Source organism: Silurus meridionalis, chromosome 23 (assembly GCF_014805685.1).
Source record: "Silurus meridionalis isolate SWU-2019-XX chromosome 23, ASM1480568v1, whole genome shotgun sequence".
Taxonomy (NCBI): Eukaryota; Metazoa; Chordata; class Actinopteri; order Siluriformes; family Siluridae; genus Silurus; species Silurus meridionalis.
Window position 1 is genome coordinate 15500176 of NC_060906.1, and position 16276 is coordinate 15516451.

Below are 16276 nucleotides of genomic sequence, written 5' to 3' on the forward strand. Positions count from 1 at the left end.
AGTAAAAAGTAAAAATAGTAATAAAGGTATAAATATTACTGTTACTGTTATTATTTTGTATTGATACTATTTCTAAGACCCCGTTTGTTTTGGTACATAATGGTTTGTTGAACAAGTGTAAAAATGCATACAGCTAAAATGTGTTCAGGATGATGTTCAAATTAAAACTGTTGTTGCCTCATGAGGGTACTGCTTTCCAGGAAAAGACAATCCGTTGTATGATTAGTTGTTTATTGTTGTAAAAGAAAGGTAATTTTCTTGTATTGTCATACAACAAAGGCCAAGGCTGTGGATGCAAGTGGAGACTTTATTTTGCAAAGTAAGAAACAAAAGAATTAAGAGCATTTACAAAACTAAACAAAAATCCTAAACAGCCTACAGACTATGAACCAGACCATACAAGGAAAGCAACAAAATGACATGGTATCAACAAAGCTTTACAAAGAGACACATTTAAATAAACTTTAATTAACAATATATAACAATTTAAGAAACTTAAATATTGGTGCTGATTAAGGTAAAACAAGACACAGATGTGGATGTTTGATGTGACAGGCAAGAGCTGTGGGGAAGTGTAGTTCCTGTCCTCCTCCTGACAATTAAAAACATAAATCCAACAAAACAGAACAGTGGAATTTCTAGGAAATTCCACTGTTATATCCTCCCACAAGTAATCAAAATTTTAATTTCTTTATTTCATTAGATTATTAAACATATGAGGAATTTGGCTTTTGTATGTGCACTCAGAATGACATGGAATATATTTAACAGACCAGAAACATGTACAGACTTTTAAATATATTCCGAAAAAAGGAATTAACTAAGGAAAATGTAAAATAATAAATATAATAAGCATTGTATTCTAATTAAAAATGTGATATAAAGGAAGCCAAAAGAACCAATTATAAAATGAAACAAAAGTGAAAGCATGTAAGCTATGAAATGGTATGAACATTTTATTGTGCTGCACAGATAAGATTGAGCATGTAAAATGTCATGAATGCAGCTCACCTTGGATTTAAATAGAAAAGGGTAGATTTTGAGGATAACTGGTTTAAATGAATGTGCTTTAATGTGTTCAAGAAAAACTGACACTGCTACTATATATTATTGGGGCACAGAAATGGACTTACAGCAGCAAAAAAAGTGTTGAATTGATATAGCCTATAATATTATACAAAAACAGTTGGTGAGTTTGAGGTTATAAAAGGATATAGATGCAATTCATACAAAACAATCTGAAAAATGATTGATATGACAAAAGAAAACAAAACAGTATTCCTTAGAGCTTTTTAAGCTTTAGATATTGATACAATCTATATGTTGGTTTCCTGGACAGAGAAGCCATTTTCATAGCACACCAATTTGTCACCATGTACAGCTTCCAACATCATCATCGTCATCATAGTAGTAATTGTAATAGTATTAGTAAAGGTTATATTATTATTATTATTATTATTATTATTATTAGTAGTAGTAGTAGTAGTAGTAGTAGTAGTAGTAGTAGTTATAGAAGGGTATCTGCAAGAGGGAAAGGGGTTGAGATGGTTTGGACATGTGCAGAGGAGGGACATGGGGTATATTGGTAGGAGAATGCTAAAGATTGAGCCGCCAGGAAGAAGGAAAAGAGGAATACCAAGGAGAAGGTTTATTATTGTGGTAAGGGGAAGACATGCAGGTAGTTGGGTTGAAAGAGTCAGATGTAGAGGACGGGGGGAATGGAGACGGATAATCCACTGTGGCACCCCTAATGGGAGAACCCGAAAGAAGTAGAAGATTTTACATACTGTATCTTTACTTTAAGTCAAATACATGCTGTGTGTACTTCGTCCACCACTAGGTAGTAGTACATTTAGTTCAGTACCAGTAGTAGTAGTAGTAGTAGTAGTAGTAGTAGTAGTAGTAGTAGTAGTAGTAGTAATGCATGCATCACGCCACTAGAGGACGGTAGAGAATTTTACATAAGAGGTCGACATTTAAATCAATTGCCTCAAATGAAATAACTCATGGAGAAGTATTTTGAAGATTTTGAAGAACTCTTTTGAACATTAGATTGTTACAATGTAAACACACACACACACACACACACGCACACACCACACCTCTATATTCAATATACATGACCTCTAAATGCACTATGGCATGCAGTGCAATAGTTCTTCTATTAGTGTCACCTCAGTATGCCATTGCACCCAAACAAAGTTGCACTGTAACATTTCTAGTACAGATTACAATTTATTCTCTAATCCTGCAGCAATAATACATTTCATGAAAATATGGTGCATAATGCTCAAGTTCACTCTACTTGACCTACACATGAGGTGACTTAGAGTTGACAGATGATTATGATAATATCTTCCTGAAATATTACAATTAAAATATTATTTGTGTACATTAACTTCATATTGGCCTACAGGGTTAAACAACAAAACTGTCATGTTAAAACCTGTAATATGTACACCTACAAATGTAATGATTTAGTATATATTTGTTTACAATATAGTCTCTTGTCTTTTCTTGATGACAACTGAACCAAACAGGAAGTGCAGTTTTTTGTGAGTGTGAGAAAGCAAATCTCTCTCTCTCCTTTTAAGCATATAGACAGATGTATGATGTATATGTGGAACTTGTCATATACCACATGATTACAATTTATAAGGAAATAATGTGAATTACATTTTTACTCGCCTTATGCAAAGAAATAAATAGCATAAAGTGGCATATTCCAAGTTTTTAGACACAAGCTAATTTGTGTATGGCTTTAATTTTGGTAAAAAGAAAGCTTTTCATAACTGCAAAAATAAAAAATGCTGAAGAAGTAAATTCTGTGAAAAAAAGCAATAGATTAGAATTGATAAAGCTTAAGGCCAAGTTTGGGGTGACAACTGAAACAGGAAACCTCAGGGGTGACAACTTCCACCCTGGGTTTCACATAAGGCACACCCTTGTCAACTATGAAAGCTTGTGATAGTCAGATACTTATAACAATTATTCAATGTAGTCTCAGTGTATACAATCAGACTTCAAATCAAGTCATAAAGCATAATTTATGATGTACTGCACAGTTTTATTCCAGTCTAGCTGACATAACAGAGTATCCACCCAACCATTGGACAAAAGAACAGCCTTTCTCAGCATGACACCTGTGACACAGAACAGGTTAGTCATGAGCACTAAAAGACCTTGACTGAATACCATCTAGCTCCCTACTTCCTATAAAGGTGAAAGTTTGAGTAGGAAATCTTCCCTTCTGTAGACCTCCCTTAGCTGTGTATAACAGGGAATCCTTTGAAATTCAGCCTCTGTGACACTTTGCCAAAACAGCACACTAATACTATAGCTGGTGTAATATTCTACACATAATATGGTGCAAATGCTTTTTACAACCTTTGTGTAATATGGATATTTTTTTAAATATACCTAAGTGCAAATATTTTTAACAATAATACCAACATTTGACATTTTCTTTTCTCAATTTATTTAAAATGTTAACTTACAGGAGAAGCCAAAAACTATTCAAATGTGTAAAATGCTAAAATGAGGGTTACATATTTGTCATTCATACTAATAAGCTCCATGGATTCTAATATGTGAAATAATTGTGAATCAACAATGTAATTCATTTAAAAAAACACAGATCTATCTATCTATCTATCTATCTATCTATCTATCTATCTATCTATCTATCTATCTATCTATCTATCTATCTATCCATCCATCCATCCATCCATCCATCCATCCATCCATCCATCCATTGTAATTGGGGAAAATGTGGCATTTTGTCGGTCTATGTAATCACCCTAGCAACACCAAACATCCCTCGCGCTGCAGGAGCTCCAATCAGCCTTGAAGGCTCCTCTTTCGTCACTTCCTCCGGCAGCCCTGGGCTCGGCTTAGTGCTGTTTAGCAAATACGCCGCCATCTTGGATTGAGCAGTCAAGCTACAGGCAGTCCATAGTTCTCGGGATGGGTAGAACTGAGCCAAAACTTGAGGATTTTAAAGTGTAATGTTTTAAGGAGCCGGGAACCAGTCGGATTCTGGGCATTTTGGACGAACTTCACTAACTTCCCATATCGGCAGGCGCAGCTTTGTAAGCGGCTATAAAGCTGAAGTCCCATACTGATTGTCGCCTGGTCGCTGTATGTAGTTCGCTGGGCCTGATTGTAGGCGCTTGCTTTCATGAGCAACTTTGTTTATTTCAATTCGTTTGGTCGCTTTGCAAACTATCCGGAGCGCGTGTGGTGTACGGTTATGGTGGGCGCGTGCTCAGCCCTTCAGAAGTTTGTGTGTGCGTGTGTGTGCGCGCGCCACCGGTTGGACCTCCAGCGCTGTGTGCTGTAATGCGGCTCGATAAATGACTTTATTAACGCGGAGTGGCGGCGTTTGTTGTGCTGAAAGTTCGCCTTGGGATCGCACTCGAAGTTGCTCTCCTCCATGGTCTTTATCAGCTGTCGGATTGCTGCTTTCCATTCTGCCTTCGGACTGAGACGCTGCGAGTAGATCTGCTTGGAAAAGGAGAAGCCGATTTGGAGCTCGAGACGCGTTATAATGTCAACGAGAACACCGCTACCTACAGTCAATGAGCGCGACACGGAAAATGTAAGTACACCTTTTATATCATTTTCGCTTTTTTATTTTTTTACTTGGCCTCACGCTTAGTAATCTGCGGAGGATCGAACTTTATAAACTTCGTTTCCTCCTGCGGTTGTCAGTTTCCCCATAGAAGGCGCACAGGCAGCGTGCAGAGGAAGTTCTCGTGCTGCTGCTTTTTTTTCCACTGACATTGGGTTCCTAAAACTCACTGACACCAAGAACCGTAGTATAAAAGTTACACAAAATTGCCATGACCAAAAACAACCCTCCAGATTTGTTGTCACAGTGTACTAACTGTGCACGTCGAGATTTTCCTCTAAGTGCAGCTTAAGGATTTAAAATGTACCTTACCCATAGTATACAATAAGGGACATGATTTTTAAGATCTTTAAAAGTTTTTGAGCATGAACGTACATCGTTTGGACGTCTAACCTTCCCTGCCATGTGTAATTTGTGCTACTACCAAGTTGTATAGGATGACTTTGGATGTGAAGGTATACAATTATTCCTTCACATGAACTACGAGACCTAAACCTGTTCCAGCACGATAATGCTGCTGTACACAAAACCAGCGCTGAAGATTCTGCATAGGTTGTAGTGAAAAATCTTGAGTGACCTTCTATAGATCTAAACTGTGTTGAACATCTTTGGGATGAATTGAAACACTGACTGCACCCCAGGCCTCCCACCTCACCTACATCAGTACCTGACTTTACTAACACCCTTATGGCTGAATGAGCACAAATCTCCACAAGCAAATTTAGTCAAACATCTTTCCAGAAGAGTGGAGGGTATTATAACAGCAAATGGGGACTAAATGTAAGCACACACACACACATCTTAAAGTCAGGTGTCCACAAACTTTTAGATATGGTGTACATTCAGCCTCGGCTACACGCAAGTTCGTCGAAATACAATTACACACACACACAAAAAGATGGACCTTCACCTCTTTATATTCCGCATCAGCCTTCTCTTCGGCAGGGTCCTGATGTAGATCCCAGAGAAATGTTGCTGATGAAGAGGTTATACACCCTGAATGGGACACATGCATCACAGGGCATCACATAGTCATTCACACCTAGGGGAATTTTAGCACAGCATGTAGTGGGCATGTTTTTTTGTGAAGAGAAGAAATCGTGGAGATGAAGAGAAAATCTACACTCTCACCAGAAGTACCTGCTCAAAAACTCCAGCAGTGAATGTGCAATGTGGAGCTGTGATGAAGGTGTTTTTTAAAAAAAGCAATATTAGGGTTGAAAAATTGAAAGTATGCACTCTTTATTGTCAAGTTTGTAAACACTCAATCATCACATCTCGATGTGTTTTAAAAAAAAACACATTCCGGATTTTAGTCATCCTTTGTATTATAATAAATAAACTCCAAGTCTGCAGGAAAGGATTTCCACTAGATTTTGGATTCATTCAAAAGAATGTCAATGAGATTTGGCACTAAAGTGTTCGGTGGAGTTGAGGTTAGGACTCTTTGAAGGTCACTTGAATTCTTCCACTCCAGCCTTGACCAAGCTTTGTGCACAAGGATATTGTTATGCTGGAACAGGGTTTTTTTTTTAGTTCTTGGGTTTCATCAAAGAATGAACTGCTACAGAATACAAGCACATTCTAGATCATTCTGGGCACCAAACTTTGTAACAACAGTTTGAGGAAGAACCCCAATATGGTCAGGTGTATGTAACTTTTGGCCAAATAATGTAGATGTTCTTGACTTCCGTTTTGCAGATGTACTGTAGATATGTCGTTGCATTTTCTCCAAACTATGTGATAAGCAAAGGTTTGTGATTGCTACTTGGGTGATTGTAAATCATATCTGGTGTGATTTCAATGAAACTATAATAATATAGTTTTGGACTGAAAGTTAGTGTATGAATGTAGATTTTGTATCAGAGCATCCTAAAAGTACACTAAACATAGTGATCACAAATGTGAAAGGGAATGATAAAAACAAAAAACATTAAAGTGTAAACACCAAGACCACAGTGTGGCGTTTCTTCTGAACACTGATAAAGCGTGCGTAAGTGTTAATAGCCATTGGCTATATAAAAAGAGGAGCGACTCAGCCCTCCCCTGCCTCAAAAATAATCTAAGGATGGCGTGCAGACATGAGCCTCTGTGTGTGTGTGGATCAATGAGCAGCCAGCGTCTCCAAAAACGGAGTGCTTGCCTTTTTGGACACCATTCATGTAATCAATGCTAACATGAAGGGCTCGCACTCGGTCAAGAGACACCGCATTACCGTAGTAAGTTTTTTTTTTTTCCCATCCTGAGGTTTTCTTTTACTCTGAAGTAATCGAGGACAAATGTCTAGGGATTTTATCATGTGCCAGGTATGAAGCAGTAGGCGGCTTGCAAGCTTTATAATTTCAGTATAATGAGAAGTACATCAAAATGTTCGAAGTATTAAAGCTTTTTTTTTTTTGTTTCGGGAATCAGTTCGTTCTTTTTATTTTAAGTTAGGGTTGGATTGAAAGTAGGACTGTATTGAACCGATGTATGTCATCTGGCTGTAAAAGCTTTTATTCTGTAATGAGTTTTCTGCTGTCCTACATGGCTGTGTGCAGATTTATTTATTTATTTTATTCCTCTAATTTTGACCTCTAGAAATGAGGACTCCATAGAAATTGTCGTCACTGGAGCATTACGCTAGAGACTCTCTGCAGACATATCTAAAAATGTCTAAATACTTGTAAATACTAAATACCACAAATCATAACTTTGTAGTATTTTATCCAATTTTAAATCGTATGTGTTATTCAACTCTTGATAAGTACCATAGCTATCTTTAAGATATGTCTCCCAATTTGAGATGAGCTCTAAGGTGGGTTCTACACAACTGATGTCGATACTTGTGATTATCATTAATGGTGCAACCTGGAATCCATGAAGATTGTATTGGAATGGACTTAAACATCATAGACATGTAATAAACTATGGAAACTTTTTCCCCCTATAGTACACAGTTTTTGAAGGGAATTATTCATAATTGTGCTATTGATCTGCACGACTTCCCTTTTGAGGTTCCTCTCGAGATTTCTTCATGTCATCCCCGGGAGTTTTTTCCCTTGCCACATTCACCTCTGGATTGCTGATCATGGAAGAAACGTAGGAAGAAATGAACGTGACAATTATTTTCTTGACTTGTCTGTAGTGTAAAGCTGCTTTGTGACGATGTTTGTTGTGAAAAGTTCTATACGAGTTCAACTGAAATGAATTATATCAAAGTCCTGGTACCGATCATTCCCGTTTCACTGTTCTCTTGCTTATTGGAAACATGCGCGTACACACTGTGTTTTGTTGCTTTCTAGGCATATGTTAGTGTTTTCACCACCCTAATAAATGCCAGTGGTTTCCTGCCCCCTGGATTATAGGAATGAAAGGAAATAGTAACAAATGACAGAAGAAGTTTTAACATGTTTATACCATTGTGCTGTTGAAATCTCAATTCTAATTGATCAGAAAGTGTTTATATTAATGAGGTTGTTCTAATACATTACTGTAGTAAATGCTAATTCACACCACCATGTATGGTGGATGAGGCATGACTAGTAAAATCTATTATTGAACAAAGAGAATAGTATAGCTGTCTGTGACTTCTGAAAAGGTTATGAAAGGAGTCTCCAGTGTCAGGGATTTTCCATCACACAAAAGTGAAAGAATGAAGCGGATTATCCTGGTTTTGAGATTAACCAGCCAGCCATGTAGACTGCAGCTATACAGAAATATCTGAATTATAATCAAATTGGCATTTGTTCTGCCTTTAACATAAAAACATAGGGCCTTTCTTTCTTTCTTTCTTTCTTTCTTTCTTTCTTTCTTTCTTTCTTTCTTTCTTTCTTTCTTTCTTTCTTTCTTTCTTCTTCCTCATATTTGTAATTATTGTAAATAATGCCTGTCAGCTCCCTTTTTTCCTGTAGCCATGTGGTTGTGTCAGCCTTCATCAGATATTATTCAGCTGTCTGTCTAAATGATCTGTATGTGCTAATATGGGGAACTCTGTCCTAGATGGATTAGAATTGGTCACACATAGATAAAGGGTAGAGAAATCATTAGCTGCTTTATTTTCTACCAGTGTAAAAAATGTTGTATTGTGCTACGATTCGCATGTAATATTTTATAGCATGGTTTTATTTCCTTGTTTACACATTTACTCATTTCTCATTGTCAAAATAATAAAAGAGCTTGTAGTTTTGGAGTCGGATGAACTCTAGAGGTCTGATAACTTAATATGTTTGTTTTTTTTATATTTCACTATAGTTATTAGTAGAGCTTTGCTGATTTTTTTTTCTCTGATTTTTACTCCTGTATAAAGGTCGTATTGTCATTTTATGTAATATACAATGTAGTAGTGTAATTTGAACCTTCTACCCCAGCCTGGGGTCTTGTGCACACTGGTGCATGTTTTTTTTTAAGGACCACTCTGCTTTTGGCCTGCATTCATTCTGCCCTCATTTTTGATCATTGACCTGGTCACTGTAAAGCGTCCCCATATCATGCTGCTGCCACCACCATCTTTCATTCTAGGATAGTGTTAGTCAGTTGATTTAAACAAGTAAGATGGATTTTGTCTCCTCAGACCAAAGAAACCTTTTCCTCATGCTCTCAAGGGCCCCGTAAGTCCCTTTTACTCAGGCGTGGCTTCTGTCTATACACTCTACTATAGTTTAATGATTGATGGAGTATGAGATGGTTTCCCTTCCAGGAGGTTCTGCCATCTCAGCAGAGGACTTCACTTATTTTAGCTGACTTAATCTCTTGATGCAATTTTGAAAACCGCAAATGCCCTGATACCACTTGTCACCTCAGTCTAAAAATGTCGACAAGCAGACAGCACTCTTTTATTACCTCAAAATAAAAGATGATGCCAAAACACACAGCTTGGAGTAACACTTATCACGTTTATGTTGGTTTCATCACTGGAGTATTCTTATGCTGCACTTTATTTAAACTCATGCAACAAGCTGCCCATGCTACTGCATGTAAATATGGTTACTGATCACCACACCTTGCTGATGATGTGAACTAGGATTCTAATACACGAACCATTATTAGTTGTGGCACTGCCCTCGGTATAGAAAGACATTAGTGATGACAAAATCATAGCTAAAGTGTGCTTCGTCATCAATTCTGTTTCATTGCCTGATATTTAACACTCTCAGTTATGTGTAATGTTTAAGGTTAATGTCACTTTTTGTATCATTGTACAAGGGTTGTTGTCAACTTCCATAGACTTAAGAGTAAAGCAGGCAAAAAAGGTAACTGGCTGCATATAACATTTCTCTTTGGGTTTTTAATGCTGTGCTTTTAAGAATCTGTTTAAGGATTAAAAGTTTAAAAGCCTTGAGTTTTCAAATGATATTTGAAACTGTAAATTCTCTCTGAAAGCCAGTCTTGCTGTTAGCAAGCATTTAACTATGCTGTTTTTGAAAGAAAAGAGGAAGTCATGGCTGCAATCCAGGAAGCAGCATGGCGTTATTTGTTTAACCAGCGTCGTTTACATCCCTTCCCACTCACTTTGAGTTTGTCCAAAATAATTAAGCAGATAGTACAAATTTTAATAAATAAATAAAAATTATGTTATAAAGATGTTAGGATATGTCTCTTTATTAGAAAAGGAACCTGATATAGTTTTGTGAGATGACGATTAGGTTTGTATTTGCTTTTTGAGTATCACGTTCTACCTCCTGTTTGCTGTTACAATAACCTCCATGTTTAAACTTTTTTCCACTATTTCACGTGATCACTAAGCCCCAATTTTGTGTGTATTGTATCTCCAGCATACCTCGCACACTGATGGTGCAACCAGATCCAGCCGCTCCGGCGCTCGATGCCGCAACTCCATCGCCTCGTGTGCCGAGGAGCAGCCGCACATCGGCAACTATCGGCTGCTCAAAACCATCGGCAAGGGCAACTTCGCCAAGGTCAAACTGGCACGGCATATCCTGACCGGACGAGAGGTAAGTTTTTCTTTTGCGGACATTTTTCTCCTCAGTCTTTCCCACGCCTCCATTTCCGCCATCATTCACTCTTTGTCGTGTATATAAAGTATTGAATAGATTAAGTTTAAAAATGAAATCAGTTTGGTGTTGGTTTTGGTTTTGATGTATTTTTGGTGTATTATGCATAAATGGCCATGTGTAACTCCATCATAGTCATTCTGACGTCTTTTACACTTCCTGGTTTTAGTTTTAGTGCTGTTTTTCCAGTTGGCAGCAGGGTCACTAAATGTCATTTGTCTTTTTCCTTTGCTGCAGGTGGCCATAAAAATTATTGATAAGACGCAGCTCAATCCCACCAGTCTCCAAAAGGTAAATATTTTGGCTTTCCTGCTTAGCAATAAAATCCTCTGTTTTTGTTTCCACTGTCTTTATTTTTTCCTTATGCCGGTTTTTCATTTTGTGGGGGGAAAATGCTTTGTTTTAACCCCGAGAATTGGGTTATAAGTGTATTGAAGGGCATTGTGGTCGATGCGGAACGGTTCAGTTTTACCACATTAGAGCCTGAGCCTCTTTAACGCGAAGAGTTTCAGTGCCAGACTGGGCACGATGGCTAAGTGACGGCTGTCAGAGGGAGCGTCTGTGGCCTTGGATATCTGAGGCAGCTAATAATAGCAGGAGAGGAGAAATCCAAACGTGTGGCAGGAGTAATAACAGCGCATGCATATGTGCAGAGCACTTGGACTGGACACTGAATCATGGAGGAGGGGCTGAAAACAAGACTCTTACTCTACTGTTACTGTTACTCTGTGACCAACAGCTTTATCTTTTTTGTAGTGTTTTTTTGATCATCTCAAGGCAGATGAATGTTCTTTTTCGCTGATGTCACCTCCTTTTAATTAACTCGCTTGTTTTTCCAGTCTATTGATTTTATTTGTTTTCCATTCATGGACACAGTGGTAGTTTGTTTTACACCGGGGGCACTGAATGCCCAGAAGTTCAATCTTTTCACTGCTGAGTTATATATCCTATAATAGAGAAAAGTCAGCACAATAAAAAATTGTAGTAAGACACTGATGTTGTTTTGGCATAACATTTAAACATTGTTGGTTTAAGAATACTGTAAGGTAGGGGTGTCAAACTCAATTGCACATGGGGCCAAAACTCAAAGCACACTTTAGGCCATGGGCTGAACAGGATAAACATTTATTGAACACACTAAAACTAAATGTGTTTTAAACATGAATATAAATAAAAAAGACAGGAATATTATTTCAGAATAAATCAACCTAAACTTTAAATAACTTAAAAAATATTTTGCTCTCTCTAAAAATATATCCTGTCAAAATTGTACACGTTAGTAATATGAACATGCTGCAAAAAAACCCTAAAAATATAAATATTATATATGATAAAAAATATATAATATATAAAAATATTGTGCTTTTAAGTAAACGTAAAATAACAACAAATCAAAACAATCAGATTTCCTTGCTCTAATGCCATGTTAAATATTTTTTTAACCTTTAAATCACTTAAAACTTCAAAATATCTTTTGTCAAACTCAAGACGTCGCGCACCTTCATCCTGCAGCTCTTCAGAAACTCTTCCTCGGTAAATAGCCGGGCTGATGTGGCTCTTAAATTGCTTTCAGAGCAGCTTCACTTTGTGATTTTGCTCTGGTGAAAAATGTCTGCTGAAATGTCAGATTCTTCTTTAACTCTTCTACTTTCTGTATCTTCTGCTCTGCATTCAGGTTTTTCAGCTTCTCCTGATGTTTTGTCTCGTAGTGCCGTGTTAGATTAAATTCCTTAATTACAGCCACATTAGCTCCACAAATAACACACACGGGTTTACCGGCAGTGTCAGTAAACATATACTCAGCCTCCCATCGGTTTCGAAAGGCTCTGTTATTAGAATCAACTTTTCTCTTCGCCATTGTGAGGGGCTTCGCAATAACTCTAAAATAGTGTTGAATACATTAACAGAAGCTTGACTTGATTGAGTTGGAATGTTCCCAGGTAGTCTAGCGTTGGCAAGGCAGCTGAAGCGCTGCATTATGGGATCTGTAGTTTGTGTGTTATTAGCGCTTTGTATCGCCGGGTCATTAATAACAACAATAATGGATATATATAAAATAATATTGCGGGCCGGATCTAATTGTACATCGGGCCAGATGTGGCCCGTGGGCCTTCAGTTTGACACACATGCTGTAAGGGATGTTGGTAGTTTCTTACTTATTGAAACTGGCATCGTATATGGCAATGAATCCAAGTAGTTATCAGTAGTTTTCTGCTATTATTATTTTTCACACGACATGCTATCATGCTAGCAAAGATTGGACACTGACATTTAACTCTTACCAAAAAAATTTTATTTAACTTTTGATAAGTGATGTGCCACAATAATATAGGGTTCAGAGCCAGATTGGAAATTATACAAACTCTAAAAGCTGAAAGTATGTGGCCTTCTGACCAGCATACCCATATTCCACAAATTTATAAGTGAAATTCTTTGAGCGTTTTTGTTGTGTAGTATTAGAATTTTCCTTTACTGGAACAAAGCGGATCAAATCCAGTGTTCTGTACCTCAACCCCTAGGAACACCTTTGAGATGAATTTGAACACTGACTTCCTTTGAGGCCTCCTCACTCTATATTAAAACTGACCTCTCTAATGCTCTTGAGCACAAATCCACAAGCTCCAAAGTCTAGTGAAAAGCCTTTCCAGAAGAGTTGAGGTTTTAATAATGGCAAATGTGGGATTACATCTCGAATTTAACAAGCACACGAGTGCATTAGGAGCTACACGGACTGCGTAGTTTTTCTAGATGTGAGATGATTGCCCCATTCAAAACTGCTCAGATCTTTTGCCTCTAGGGCATCTGTGAGACAGTGGTCTCGCCTGATCCACTCATTCACAGCTGCTCACTGTAGTTTGTCTCTGATACTATTTCCATCTGCTCCTATGCAATTGGCGGGTGTGGGAGGAGTGCCTGTACCTTAAGTTCTGTCTCTTCATTTAGAATCAGCCACTTTCTAATCAGATCAGGTCGCCTGTGGTGGTGTGTGTGGGATTGTTTTTTTGGGATCGGGGGCTACTCTTGTTGCCATTTAGCAGCAGCTGGCTATTAAACACAGTTGCTGTGTGTAGTATTGGTGGAACTGTGCAGTCTATCCAGATCACCCATCCAAGATGATTTAGTATTGGTTTGTATCCTGGAAACTTGCAAAGCATTGTTTATCAAAGCTTTCTTTATTCAGACGGGGTGTATGAGAAACGTGAGTTGTGAGAGGATCTGCTGGAAAAGTGGATGCTTTGTTTAGAGATTCATGCCTTTATTCAGGGTGACTCTGGTAACACTACTTATTCTTATTGGTGCCAGATTTGCATTCAACCACCACCAACGGCTCACTACAAGAATGCATAAAGACCGATGTCACAAAAACATGGAGGCTTTGAATTTTTGTTAAGCAGGTTTTAGGAGTGTCTGGTGTACTCTCAATGTGACCTCTTTTTATTGGGAAATTTCCTGCTTTTGAGTTGAAGGCCCCAGGTCTCAGTGCTGAGTGTACACACACACACACACACACACACACACACACACACACACACACACACACACACACACACACACACACACACACACACAGAGAGCTATTCTGTATTTGGGCCAGTGGCTCTTCTGGCCATTACCTCATATGCTTGCAGCACCCTTAGATTCTTGCATTAGACCTGCTCGTTTTTATTGCTGCTCATCAGCATGAGTCTGACCTCTTTTGGTTTTGAATTAATTAGGAAATGAATTAATTTAATAAAATCTTTCTTATTATTCAAATCCTAAATCTGTTTGCTATTTTACCCCACAGAGAATGAATTTAGACTCGCGTTATACAAAAAGAGACACGTGCACAGTCTATTTGCAGAAACATCTGTGTTTTTTCCGGCAACCTGATGGTACATGGTTAAAAATTGGAATAAAGATTTGATCTGGAATTGTATTTTTTAGGAATCAGATTCACAAGTTAAACTCCACATATTAGTTTATAAGTGTTTTTTGCTGACACGCAACATTGTAAGGTCATTTTGGCATGGTGTTTTGTCAGTGGCTAAATGATGATCAGCAATGACCTAGCCATCGATCACCAGACATGTGCGCTTATCAAGTAGAGGTAGATTGAAGGTAACCAGTCCAGGCATCTGTCTATTTACTGCTGAATAACTCTATTCTGATCAGTCAGAATGTGTTGGTGAATTTTCAGCAGCAGCACAAGTTGGATACATTGCCGTTTCTTGAGTAACAACTTGCACAAGGACTTGTAACTTCACGTTAAAACAGTCGGAAGTGTTGTTTTGCACTTTCTGGGTAAGATTGCTAGCTGTTATGTTTTTGTCTTCAGTTCAAAAGAGGAAAAACAGTGTAAGATAAATTATTAAATGTGTTGTTATAAGACAATAATAAAAATGTGGGGTTAGAACAGCCCTCTGCTTCACCATGTAATTCATTTATTTCATAATCATCTACTGTAACATATTCCCAGTTCTTATACCCAATCCAAATTATATAGTAAATACCTTTTTATAATAACAAGAATTTAATATTATTTGACTAATTGTAGCAAATCTCTTATACTACCACAGTACTCTTATGCTTCTAGCACACTTTCCTTTTCCTGTTTTTCTGTTGCCAATGAGGTTTCATCATCTCTCTCTCTTTCTCTTTCTTCCCTCTCTCACCCATTTGTCCTGTTCCTGTTATTTCAGCAAGATAGATGTGCACTAATTCATTGTACTTCTTTTTTCATACAAAAAAAATAGTACACAAGCTAACAGAAGAATCAAATCCTTGTTCTACGCAGCCATATTGCATATCCTCACTCCTAATGTTCCAGCGTTGTAGTCACTGATGAATGATGAGTTTTCTGGCTCTCCGCTATGCTCACACAGACATGTACACAGTGCCAACCTACGTGCATCCTTGCAGGAATCAGTCTCCTTCCTTCCTCCTGAGGCATGTTTTCGAATAACATGTCACCCTCAGCACATTGAGAATTTTATCAGCCGCTACCTGGAATGACCGAGAGCCGAGAGCAAACATGTCAGGATTAGACACTTTCATGTTCCTCACAGCACTTTTAATGAGGAAATACACAGCATCTGAGGACAGTGCGAGATAAGACAGCATGAAACGTGTCTTTGATCTTTTTCTTTCTTTCCTTTTTTTGTTTTTGGCTTGGATTTATTTTTATTCTTTGACATGTTTTAAATTTTATTATTTAATCCTCAGAATGTGGTTGAGAATTTTCCCTGACCTTCTCAATCTTTGCCTTTTGAAACGCAAATAAAGATGAGGATCAGATTACAGTTTTCTGTTGTTCAACATAAACCCAAGCAACCTAAACTAGATCATGCAGTAGCAATAGTAACAGTACTCAATGGAAAATTAGCAATGGGGGCAGGAATATAGTCGGTATGATATTGAATATCTTTAAAGGTAATAGATGCTGTATTACCAGTAGTAGAACAAGTAATGCTATGCTATATGGACAAAGGTTTGTAGACACTTGACCATAAGAGTTTTAGTCTTAGTACTTTTAGTCATCATTTACTTGTATAATAACCTTCACTCTACTGGGAAGATGTTCCACTAGATTTGGAATGTGTTTGGTAGATTTTACTTTATTCAGCTGAATGTCTGATGGTAAGGAGGCCTGGGGTGCAGTCCGCATTAC

The 16276-nt window shown here is 37.7% G+C and overlaps 1 protein-coding gene across 1 annotated transcript in view; it reads left to right on the forward strand.

Annotated features, from left to right (window-relative positions):
* The first annotated feature begins 3796 nt into the window (after window positions 1–3796).
* mark3b (MAP/microtubule affinity-regulating kinase 3b) overlaps window positions 3797–16276 on the forward strand; it is a 44811-nt gene continuing 32331 nt past the window's right edge. The window contains 3 exon segments of the mRNA XM_046836035.1: window positions 3797–4600; window positions 10387–10566; window positions 10864–10917. Of these exon segments, the coding sequence (XP_046691991.1) occupies window positions 4550–4600; window positions 10387–10566; window positions 10864–10917 (285 nt within the window). The 5' untranslated portion in view covers window positions 3797–4549.